The sequence below is a fragment of the Euwallacea similis genome, chromosome 30 (genome assembly GCF_039881205.1).
Source record: "Euwallacea similis isolate ESF13 chromosome 30, ESF131.1, whole genome shotgun sequence".
Classification (NCBI taxonomy): domain Eukaryota; kingdom Metazoa; phylum Arthropoda; class Insecta; order Coleoptera; family Curculionidae; genus Euwallacea; species Euwallacea similis.
The window spans coordinates 5,250-18,374 of NC_089638.1; the positions used below are offsets into that span (position 1 = coordinate 5,250).

The 13,125-nt window shown below is 35.6% G+C and overlaps 2 protein-coding genes across 2 annotated transcripts; both read right to left on the minus strand.

Annotated features, from left to right (window-relative positions):
* Positions 1-246: 246 nt before the first annotated feature.
* Positions 247-2,954, minus strand: LOC136417744 (uncharacterized; the record flags this gene model as incomplete). The annotated part of the gene is made up of 6 exons (XM_066403541.1): positions 2,728-2,954; positions 2,396-2,680; positions 2,075-2,322; positions 1,287-1,924; positions 1,028-1,189; positions 247-958 (listed from the first exon to the last, which is right to left on the minus strand). Coding segments are annotated over exons 1-6 (2,272 nt in total), but the record flags the coding sequence as incomplete, so codon positions are not given.
* A 5,466-nt stretch (positions 2,955-8,420) lies between these two features.
* Positions 8,421-10,413, minus strand: LOC136417745 (odorant receptor 67c-like). The gene is made up of 8 exons (XM_066403544.1): positions 10,208-10,413; positions 9,954-10,161; positions 9,662-9,885; positions 9,508-9,607; positions 9,350-9,454; positions 9,140-9,295; positions 8,827-8,879; positions 8,421-8,568 (listed from the first exon to the last, which is right to left on the minus strand). Exons 1-8 carry the CDS (start codon positions 10,411-10,413, stop codon positions 8,421-8,423), a joined length of 1,200 nt encoding a protein of 399 aa, XP_066259641.1.
* Between the last annotated feature and the right edge of the window lie 2,712 nt (positions 10,414-13,125).

Genomic DNA, 13,125 nt, shown 5'->3' on the forward strand with positions numbered 1-13,125 from the left:
GTTTCTGCCTGTTTTAGTCATTTTGGCACATTTTCATCAATTTGGTGCAATTTGATGCCAAAATAGACAGATTTGCCCGAAATACGCCAAATTAGTCGTGAGCAAATCTCGCCCATAAGTTTTAATTGGGGAGGATTAATCATCTTTAGAAATGCAACTCGACTTTTTGAACTCAATAAATTACAGGATACTACTCTATCATGATAGAAGCTCATAAATAAACGCATGCTCCATAGGCCTTCATACTTGCATCAGAAAATACGTGTATTTTCACCTTCTGGATTTGGCTATTACGGAATGTATACCGAGGAATGGATAGACTTGAAAGTGATGACAAGGTACTTAAGAAGGTCTTCCATTTAGAAAGAATATCTACAGACAGGATGCTATCCCAACTAGAATTCTCTTTCCAGATTTCTTGCTTGATGAGTTTTACGGGAATCACCATGGGATTTATGACTCCAAAAGGGGCATATATTGAAGCAATAGTTGACAAAACTTGCTCTTTTGTGTACGTTTCTTTAAATTCTATGTGGGGCATAATTATGTGGAATTTGTCTTCGTTTTGATTCCAGCTTAAACCCAAAACCTTGTTTGAAGAACTTTCCGGAATTAAAACATTATCAGGGTTAGAATTCTCTTTGGGTAATGCCTTCAGAAATTCAGGGGAGTTGGAACTCCATTTATGCAGTTTTACATGGGCTGTATCGAGACACTTAGTGATTTGTGTATGGGCTTCTAGCAGGGTGTTTAAATTGTTACCGCCAAATAATATGTCATCAACATTACAATGTTTTAGAAGCGCATTGCTTGCGAATGGGTAACGATCTTTATTTTTGAGCGCTATATCCTGAAGACATCTTGTGCTTAAGAACGGTGAACAATTGGTTTCATAGATTACGGTTGCCAACTCAATACACCATAGAGGTTCCTCTGGAGAGTTTCGCCAGTGAATGTTCTACAAAAATCTTTGATTGGGATTGATGAGGATCTGTCTGAAAATTTTCTCAATGTCCGCGGTAAACACATAGCCAAATGTTTTAAATTTGAATAGAATATTAAACAAGTCTGGTTGTATCGTGTAACCTTTGAGCGTTAACTCGTTTAGAGATACACCTGTGGAACTTTTCATTGACCCATCAAATACTGCTCGCAGTTTTTGGATTGAGTGGGATGTAGGTAGCATGTCCTAATGAAATATATTTATCTATAAATTGTTTGTATTTAATGAAAAGATCCTGATCTTTACTGAGTCTTTTTTCCAAATTGAGAAATCGTGGCTTGACTTGAGTGAACGAATCTCCTAGTCTTTGATGTTCATCATTGCTCTTTAATGGTAGATTCACTTGATATCTCCCATTTGGGAGAATTTTAGTCGTGGTTTCGAACAATTGCTCAACCCTTTGATCTTCGGGTGCAAGAAATTTACCAGGTGTGGAATGCGGATTCACTTCTTCGATTTCCGAAAATGATTGAATTAGATTAGTTAAATCCATGTTATTAGAATGGAGTAATGTAAACCCTGAGTTTGATTGGTAATTGTTGTTAAAATTGTGAAAGCTGCTAAAATTTGAGTTTGCACTGTTTGTGCAGTTGAATTTCCCCGCAGTTACATACCCTAAGTAAGTGTTTTGTAACACAGGCAAATGAGCGCCTAACCTTATGTTACTATCTGTTACGAGATCAAAGTAGACGTCTGCCCCTAGCAATATCTCAGTTTCCGCAGGTTTGTAAAATGTGGGATCGGCCAACTGAATAGTGTCAGGAACAGGTATTGATCGTGGATTAATGGGGAATTGGAGTTGATAACAAGTTATCCTTTTAAGTACCACACACGTTGTTTTGAACGCTTGAGACTTATTGAAGCGAGAGTAGAATTTTATCTCTGTGATTTTCTTCGTGGTCAAAGAACCTTGTGCTATTCCTGTAATTTGCAAATTTTCCATTTATGTAACGAGATTTAGAGGCCTTGCTAGACCTTCAGTCACAAACGACATTTGGCTACCTGAGTCTAATAAACTGCGCACTTAAAACGGCCGTTTATGGCTATCATAAAGTGTGATGATAACCGTACCTAATAGCACTACTTGAAGTTGGGAAGATACTGATAGACTTGCGGGTGTCTGATGATTGTCATCTTCAGTATTGGGATTATTAACTAGATGCCTTTGATTTTGCTGTGACATAGCACTTGAGGAGTTTTGATAATACCCCTCACCACGAGAATTTTGCGAGGGCTGAGAAGGACTCCTCGCTCTTGTTAAATACGAAGAAATTGCTTGTTCAGTTGAGTGATGTGACAAGTGTAAAAGAATATTGTGCCTTTTATTACACGTTTTGCAATTTGAGATTGATTTACAATTTTGTAGCCAATGCCCAACAGCAAGACCAATACCAATTGCAAGCTTTTGCATTTTTTACGACCTTGATACGTTCTTCGGGTAAAAGATTGAGATACTTTGTGCAGGAGTAAATTTTGTGTGTATTGTTTTTGCACAGAAAACACTTGAAGTAATTAGTTTGATCTCTAGTTTGTAAAAATGCGTGATGCGATTGATAATGACCTCCTTTAGTTTTAGGAGGCCTTTCTTCGTTTGATAGGTTTTCAAGGATTTTACAATTTTTATCTAAGAAATTGATAAATTCCGTTTGAGTGGGATATTCGGAGTTACCTCTTTCACTTTCGAAAGACCGTTTTAAATTAAAATCAAGTTTTTGAGTAAGTACATTTGTATAAATATTAGATCTGTTAGTTTTTCTTTCACAATGAGGTTTTCTAGAGCTCCGATATTGCATCTTACTTGTGTCACGAATTCTCTTAAATTGTGAGCATTTGATTTTGTTAGTACAGGCACATTCAACATATTTTTGATGTGAGAATTAACGATTAAGTTTTTGTCTTCGTACTTATTGCGCAGTATACCTAGAGCAATCTCAAAATTCGATCCAACCATCTTTCTTTCCAACAGGCGGGCAGGTTCATGTTTAAGTGATGATTTTAGATATATTAATTTTTGAACATTAGATAAATTGTCATCATTTGTAATCAGCGTGTTCAGAGAAACTTTGCCAGTTACTAATAGTACCATCAAATGAAGGTATTTTTAACTCTGGTAACTTAACAAAGCTGCTAGTTTCATATGACGAGATATTTGTTGTCTAAGGATTAACTTCACATTTTGTAATTTCATTGCAATTTTGATTAGTTACATTCGTCAATTTCGAAGCTAAACTAAAATACTGTTCGTCTACACTATCCCTATCACTACTATATTTGTTGAAATCTAAACGTTCTACTTCCTCCTAAATAAGTGCATAGGTTTTATAATTTTGCTCCAGATCAGTTTGTCGTACAGCATACTGACCTCAATCAATTGGCAAGTCTTTCTTTAACCATGTTTCTAGCCTAGTGAGTTTACTCTTGACTACAGTTCTACGGGTTATTAAATCTTCCGCAGATCCCTTGGTGGACATATTGACTAGATCGCCTTTGAAAATTATAAATTTACTTACGTTAGATAGTCTTCTAACACTTTTCACTACCTTGAATTTACTTTATCTTGCACACCACTTTCACTACCTTTGATCTGTTGATCTGAGTCTCTTTTCCACGTTCTTGGGCTCTGGAACTGTGTGAAACAGGATGACTTCCTGGGTTCTAGATATCCGGCTCGAAGGACCACTATGTCTTGGGAGAAATTTTGTTACTCCCCTGGACAATATTGTAACTAGTGGGTTTTGCTTCCACGGCTGGTTCTAAGCTTTTTGTTACTGAAGGATCATTCTCATTTTTATCAGACCGAGAGAAACTGAATTGAACTAATTGGTTGTTTGACTTTTTTGAATGTATATTAACAAAAGTTCTTAGGTTAAGTGTATTTTATAAGTAATTGGTGTCTGATGATTTCAAGGATAATTTTAGAACTTTTACGACTTTCTAATCTCTGCTGAGGTCAAGAGTGAACTGGTCAAGAAGTGGCTGGAAAACTCAATAGGGAGTTCCCACTCCCCTTCCCATGTCGCATTGTAACGATCCTTTTAAATTGCTTCAATTGGACGTCCTCCGCTGTACCAGGAACTGATCTTTTGTCTGCCTCTAGTCAAGGTTTTTTTTCTTCTTCTTTGAAATCACCAGATATTACAACTTTCTCTATAACTATGGCCATTTGCAGCTAATATCACAGATGTACTGCCGTGTGATTTTTGGGAAATTTTGACATTATGTTTTTTATCTATCGGCAATAAACTGCATCAGGGAACACCATTACGGGAAGGTTCCCAGGTTTAAGATACCCTTTCAGCATAGTTTATTGCCGACATTTGGCATTCCCCAAAATGTCTGATTGGTTTCAGACATAAACTGTTGGGACCGTTACTGGGTGTGAGTCTCGCGCTCTCTCGCTCATCGTACTCCCGCCACTCTAGCACTCTCTCTCTCTCTACCACCGCCTAAACAATACGTAGATCTTCCCGCACTGTCTGGCGACATTGAGAAAGGTCAGGCCCTTCTAGACAACATGGCCAAGGAATATAAAAAGTCACTGGGAAGTAGCACGGATTCATTCAGAGACAGAGTTGGATTAAGGGTTAGATATAGTATCATGTTTCAAGTGAGAATGTTACAGTAGAGTGAAGTATTTTTTAGTTATTAGTCGTTATTTGTATTATATCTTGGGTATTAAATAAATTAGCTTCCCAAACCCAACATAAACAATTAACTTTCAAAGGTGATCTCTTTTAACTAGTCCTCCATCTATTCGAATGTATTTTTTTTATTCTTTTACGATTTTCTTTAGCGACTTGTCTAAGTTCCAGGATGCTTATGTAGATTTTTCTAACGTTGTCTAAGGTTTTATAGAATTTATTGATATTAACGGATATACTATTTAGAGATTTCTGTTCGCGGATAATAGGTTCAGATGAGCCATTCGAAAGAAAAAGGACCCTTTAGATTCGAGGCGCTCTTAAATACTAAATCTAAGGGTAATAAAACAATGTCGTACCCTGGCTAAAGAGCAATTATCGACTTATGACACCACCTGCGACGTTACCGTGGTACTGATAACACTTAGTCAGTACTTTCTCATAGATGCCAACAAAGCGCGGCCGCACTTCTTATCAACGCCGACAAAGGGCGATTATCCTTTCCCACAAGTACCAACAAAAGGTGGTTAGACGTTAATCATCAAATATCAAAATCACATGAATATAACGATTGCAAACCCTCTTAATTGACGAGAATACTTCTAACCAGGTTGCAACATACATAGGCGTCTTATAGGGTCATATCAACATCCTCACAGCTACAGAGGGTGGACAAATAATATGAACACTGCAATAAACTACAACTTGTTTCACGTTGGCAACACTGCTTCCACGCAAATGATGCGATGCATATATATTGTACAATTTACGTGGTACCTTTTATTGGTTATGTTTCGGTATATTACGTGCTTTCTTATGCAGTAGTTACAACAAGGGATCGATGAAATGTGTGATCTCTCAGATTTCGAAAGAAGGCAAATCGTTGGGGCTCGCTTAGCAGAAGCGAGTGTAACAAAAACAGCTGAATTGTTTAACGTTTAACGAGGAACAGTATCCACGGTAATGACAGCATACACAAAATATGGCAAAACATCATCAGCGAAGAGGAATAGTGGACGAAACACAAAGTTAACGGACAGAGACCGACGAACATTAAAAAGAATTGTGGACCTACAACATAAAACTACCACAACAAAAGTAACAGCAGAACTCAACACTCACTTCAGTAATACTGTTTCGACAAAAACAGTACGGCGAGAACTCTACAAGGCTAACATTCATGGAAGGGTTGCAATTGTGAAACCCTTTATAACGAAAGCCAATGCAAAGTTACGAAATAAGTGATGTCACGATCATAAAAATTGGACACTTGATGATTGAAAGAATGTGGTATGATCCGATGAATCATCGTTTACTTTGTTTCCTACAAGCGGCCGTGTTTATGTATGAAGAAGTCCAAAAGAAGCTTATGATCCGGACTGTCTGCTGCCTACTGTGAAGCATGGAGGAGGTTCAGTTATGATTTAGGCGGCTATATCGTGGTATTCAGCTGGTCCTATCATTTACTTGACTGGTTGGATTACTGCGAATGATTATCTCGACATCCTCAGTGATGAAGTCCTTACCATGACCAGCATATTGTTGCCAAACACTGCCACATTCCAAGATGATAATGCACCTATACACACAGCCAAAAAGGTTCAGTCTTGATTTGACGAGCATCAAAATATAATCAAACATCTTCCCTGGCCAGCACAATCGCCTGACCTCAACATAATTGAACCATTATGGGAAATTTTAGAGCAACGTGTGAGGAACAGATTTCCACCTCCGACCTCACTGAAGCAATTGGTAGATGTTTTGGTAGAAGAATGGGATAATATTCCGTTGAAAACCATTCAGACACTCTATAAATCTATTCCGCGAAGAATTGCAGCTGTTATAAAAGCAAATGGGGGTCCAACACGTTATTAGTTCATAAATATTGTGTATATGTCAGATGTTCATATTATTTTGTCCACCCCCTGTATTTCATCGTAGATCTGACGGGCCTAACTTATGAATCCCACACTTATATCTTGACCAGCTTGCCTTATTCTGGCACAAAGTTCATCTCGATTTCGGGGCCTTGTTTCCCACCATTCCCCACAAATAACCATCGAAATACCATTTTTTGTTTCAAAACTTCATCTTCAATAGTTTTAGAGATACAACCGGCGTCCTCTGTTAACGGGACACTCGTTACAAGATAACTGCTCACTCAATAATGACCGCGTATTGATTCCCGCATGTATGTATAGCATTGTCTAATTCCAGGCTTCGAGATCTAAGGCACTCGAATATTTCTGAACATTGTCCTGGAACGTCTACGGAACGTCCAGATTACGACTGAGGAGTTTTCGCATGACAGTTGATTATTATTTCTATGTAATAGATTTGAAACACCCTGTACAATAAGTTATTTTACTTACAGTGACCCGCATTAATATTCGGACACTATGTTATTTGTGGAAATATTAAGTTTTTTGCTAACTTATTATTAAGTAACATTATTTATTGCGTAATCATTAGTTACAACCATGTTTCTAGTATATGTAAATACATTTTTGATCTTTTAAATTAAATTATATACAGATACTATCGATCAACGAACTACGAACAAACGACTATAGAACAAAGAAAACAAGACATAATTTTACTGTCGCAAAAATATTCGGACACATACCAGGAACATAATATTTGTGAGCAACATTTATATAAACAAATTGATACTTCGTATGATTGCCTTTATGTTGTATTACTTGTTGTAGCCGTTTCGGCGTGTTTTCAATTATTTTTTTTATGTAATCTTCAGGTATGCGATGCCATTCTTCAACTAATCGTTGTTTTAATTCGTTTTTAGAATTGATTGGCTTACTATGGACTTTACGGTCTAAAAATTCCCATAGATTTTCTATGGGGTTGAAATCAGGTGATTGTGCAGGAGGATTTAATACTTTAGGGTAATTATATAATAAACACTCTTGGACTAAACGCAACTTATGTTTTGGATCATTATCCTGGTAAAATTTAAAATTGTCGCGTATACCTAATTTTTAAGTATTTTTTAGTAAATTTTGTTTTAAAAAATCCAAGTACATAACTTTATTTAAATTTCCTTCAACAAATACTAATTCACCTACTCCTGCAGCTGAGATGCAGCTCCAAACCATTATACTCCCTCCGCCGTGTTTCACAGTAGGCCTGAGATGATTAATTTTTAGCTCTTCATTCTTTTTGCGCCATACCATTTTACAACCATCAGATTCAAAAATGTTGAATTTTTTTTCGTCAGCAAATATAACGCTTTCCCAGTATGTTTGCTCTTTCACAACGAATTCATGAGCAAAGGCGACACGTCTCTTGCGATTGACTTCCGATATGTATGACTTTCTTCGGGCTACTCTTCCGTTGTACCCATCTTTTTTTAATAATCTCCGAATTGTGTCAGGATGCACTTTTTTGCTACTGTACTCTAGTAAATCAGCTGTCAATTTAGGAGCACTCAGTTCAGGGTTTATTTTAATTTGTTTAATAATTTTACGCTTCTCACGTTCATCAATAAGTTTCGGTCGTCCTTTTTGCGGAATTGATTCAATACGATCTTCTTGAACAAATCTTCTAATTATATCACCAACTGTACTTTTACTTACACTTAACAAATTACCGATTTCTCGACACAATCTGCCTTTAGCGTGATGAAAAATAATTAATTGTCGTACGTCAAATGAAATATTTTTGTCTTTTCGCCCCATAATGTGAATTTTAGTAAGTTATAACTTTGCCTTCAACGCACTGCATACAACTAATAAGAAAATTGTGTCTTTAATGCATCTCTAATCTTTTACGATCATAAAAAAGTCTGTATGCAATGTTTTTCGTTTATTTTTTACCTGTATTGCACCATATTTTTGTAACAGTAAAATTATGTCTTGTTTTCTTTGTTCTATAGTCGTTTGTTCGTAGTTCGTTGATCGATAGTATCTGTATATAATTTAATTTAAAAGATCAAAAATGTATTTACATATACTAGAAACATGGTTGTAAATAATGATTATGCAATAAATAATGTTACTTAATAATAAGTTAGTAAAAAACTTAATATTTCCACAAATACCATAGTGTCCGAATATTAATGCGAGTCACTGTACATGGCTGCAATCTATTTTATGTTTTTCTCGCCTTATTCAAATCACATAGAGAGGTATAAGGTATATTGTTGATGCTTAAAGTAAAGTCAACTTCTGCTGATCTTTTATCTTCTGCTGCTCATTTATTATCTTTTGATAGTACATCTATTAGCACTACTACACTTGAATGACATGTAATGCATAGTATGCATACATTTATTTTTGATTTAAAAATTCGTGTAAGTAACGTATTTATCATGTATTAGAGACCATCTGTCGTGTCTCAACATATACCTACCCCTACTGCATTATCAATTATGTCATAATGAGCATCACGTATGAATATGTACCCTTAAGTATCTAAAAATGAGTGAGTTCCATAGGGACCGTAGTTACATAAATGAGATCAGTAGATGCAAACTTACAGAGATAAAGGATTGTATCGACATCACACCAAATGGACCAATCGTGAAAACAAGAGGTTTCTGAACTCTTATGATAAACATCAAAGTCATGAATTTGATTTTAGGAGTCTCGTCTGGCCAATTGCTTTCCCAGATTGAGTGGATCAATTTCTGACTCTAAAATCGAATAAGAGCAGAGGCTTTTATGAATTCCTGCTAACAGGTACTTACCAGAATCAAGAGTTCATCTGCATGGTAATAATACAAAGAAAGCCTTAGCAGCATGCTTATCGAGTACGTAGCTATAGATGCGATTAACAGTAACGTTATTTCGTTCTAATTAAAAGATAAAGTTAAAAAATATTGCGTCTAAAAGAAAAGTTACTAACCCCTGAGATTTGGACTAGAGCCGCAGCAATTTGAATTGAGTTCTGAATAAAATCCAACACCATAGGATAGCCCATGTTCTTGTTGTAGATGTTAACATATCTAAAAATGTGGAAATCACCTAAAAGTGGATTATAGAACGTGTTTGTGACTCACTGAAAAATATTCTCGTGCCTGACAATGAGGTGTTTAAAAAATAAAAAAACAGCCATTTTCTCGTCCTCAATGACATTCAAAGTTTGATATTTGCGTTTAAAATCCTGAAAATTCCTGAGCAAATGGTCTAACTTTTTTAGCTGCCTGCAAGGATAGAGAATTAAACTGATCATGAGGATATCGATGACTATTAAAAAATTAGCCCCCACTAAAGCGCCTATACACTGAAAAGTATACGCCATCTAAAACTAATAATATTTGATTTGTCTTTAGGGCATGTAACTCAATAGACCTTATAGTGCTCTTGTATATCAAAAGAAAACCAAGAGGATATAGCCAATTCTCTTAAAATCTTGGTCACATTGCCATATGATTCTTCAACGGGTTCAACCATAATAGGTTTTATGAAGTATGTCAAACACACGATTGTCACGAAGTAAATGTAGATCTTACATTTGAAAATTGGCGTTTTCAATGTTTTCTCTATCGAGTTTTTGAATCTTAAATTTTGGAATATTATACGATGAAAATTAAACCATTGCTAACTCTACCAATTCATCATCAATACGGTTTCCCTTCATTTCATCTTCAATAATTGTCTTGATCATTTTCGTGAAGCTGGGACTTATTCGTGTTATCAATCGCCTACAGAAAATAACGGTATATATCAAGGTAACACATAGATTCAAAGACATCAGATCCTTTTTAATGGAATTTTCGTTCAGAATCAAGTATAATTCTATGTACGCCATGACTGAATACAGCCCAATTAACAAGTATTATGTTGGAATAGACGTTTTAAACGCTTCGCATCTTCTTTTTTTCTGGAAACAGGAACTCCGACTGCAAAACCCCCAACATAAAGCATTATATTTTATTTTTATAGCTATTCTCAAGTTTTCGCATTTGGGGTATATCGAGAAAAAGTCTTTGGGATAGGGAATTAATATCTAAAGAGATGTTTTATAATTAACGGGATTTTGAAGGTTGACTTACGATCATGTTTTTCGGTAGCTGTAGCTATAACTATCAGTCATCAGATACAAATATATAGCTGCCAACAAAGTGTGGCACTGAGGTAAGTAAACTGCGGCGCAAATTACAAAGGTGATATAATATTGTATTGTATACAGGATGTCCATTATTTGCGTCTTAAAATAATTCAATGTTAATTTAAATACTCAAAATGATAGGTAAAGCAGATTCAAATGCCAGATATTTTTTGGAAACGGCTTCTTCTATGTTAATAGAATTCATGAATCTGTTGCAACAATCTCTAACATATGCTATGTGGTAATTACATAGTAAGGGCACATGAAGCAATGGCGTTTTTTATTAAATATAAAACATCATAGCTGTCCACGGGGTTTCCAATATGAATATTTAGTTATTGATGAAAACCAGTTTAATTGAAATTTAGGTACTAATGTACGCTGATGGAATCTGATAGGAATGTTGGCAAATGCTGCAATTAAGCGATATTTTCATTTGCAACAAAAACCAAATCTTTCCCGAGCAATTTATGCATTTTACCTTTACTTTAACTTATGCGTTTGCACAATGTGGGTTTCTTCCTGGAGAAAAGACCCTCACTTAAAGGGCGCCTCCAACTGGCACCTACCTACGAGACTGCGCATGGAGTTCTACAGCTATAAAAGTTTCGGAGAACTCCTAAATACTCCTCCTTTCGCCAACTATTTTTTGGGGAATACTAAAGTGGTAGCTTTTTCCCAAATTGTCTAAGAGAAGAGCTTCTTTGTGGTCATTGGACTATATTGTTTTCCTTCAACTTTTTGGGGAAATTACTTTAAATTAAAAAATCCATTCACCCTAATATTCATCGCAAACGATTACTCAGAATTTCATGCTAGACACATACCGGTCTCTTGTCAGTTTCATGTTCTTTCAAAAATTTTGGAACTTGAGAAAAATATTCATTGGTAAGGCAACAATTATTTGCGACATACTGTATAATAATCTGACGATGATACATTATAGTATTGTCCTCTTATTTAGTTACCATTTTAATTCTTACGTACAATTATACAGGGTGTTTCTAAATTATGGTGCCAAGTTGATATGGAAGGTAGATTATATCATTTTATGCCAAAAATTCTATATAAATGTGTGTCCAAAAATGCTTAATAAAAAAGATACAGGGCGTTTTATGATAGTTTGGAAAAACATATTTCTATTATTTTTTTCCAAAGGGCTTTTGTGATTTTATTGAGAGTTGGTATACAAGATGTGGCCGACGGGTGCAATAACTATTGATGATTTTTTCGATAATTTTTTTTGTGCGTGGACAAAATGCATATTTGGTCAGTTTTTCTTAGAGTTTGTTTAAAAATACACAAAAAAGGTACTCTGGTTTAAAACCGATAACGTACTCTGTTTTCGAGAAAAATGATTTAGTATGAGACACTGCAAACTGCTCATCTGCCATTGCGTTTAGGTTTCGGATATCTAGCTTGCCATGCTTTTTTATTATTTTCTGTTGTCAAAGTCAGTCTTTTAGATTCCTGTCATGTTGCTCGTTTCTAAAAATGTTGTAATTTTTTTTAATAGCAATGGCTGAACGATACACTTTCCAAGAACTTACCGACATGCATTTAATTTTTGGTAAATGTGATAGTAATTCAAGGGCAGCAAGAAGATGTTATCAAGAGATATATCCTAATAGGAGAATTCCTTCAAGAAAACTGTTTGTTTCAATTGACCTTCACTTTAGAGAGACAGGAAGTTTAAGAAACATTAACAAAAATGCTGGCAGACCGCGTACAACAAGAACTGTTGAAAATGAAGAGCAGATATTAAGGCATTTTGAACAAGATAATACGTTAAGTACTAGAAGAATAGGTGCTATGCAAAATATACCGCACTCCGTAGTGTGGAGAGTAGCTACAGAGCAACTCTTATATCCATACCACCTATTACAAGTACAAGAACTGCTACCAACGGATTTTGAAAAAAGGACAACGTTTTGCAATTGGGTTCTCCATAAAATAGAACGTGAATCAGATTTTGCGAAAAATATACTATTTACAGATGAGGCTTCATTAACAAAAGATGGAGTTTTCAATTCAAGAAATAACCATAAGTGGAGTGAAGAAAATCCCAGAGAAACAGTAGTTACTCAATCCCAAAATAAATTTAAAATAAATTTCTGGGTGGGCATTTTGGGAACTAAAATTTTGAGCCCTGTTGAATTACCTCAAAATTTAAATGGTGGTCATTATTTAAACTTCTTGATGCACCAACTTCCAGAAGTATTGGAACATATCGATTTGCAAACACGTCGAAAAATGTGGCTTACGCATGATGGTGTTCCTGCCCCCTACTCCAGAAATGTCAGGAGACATTAAATAATACTTTTCCTACTAAGTGGATTGGTCGTGGACACGATGCTCCGCAAAAATGGCCACCAAGAAGCCCCGATCTAAATCCTTTAGATTTTTTTCTAT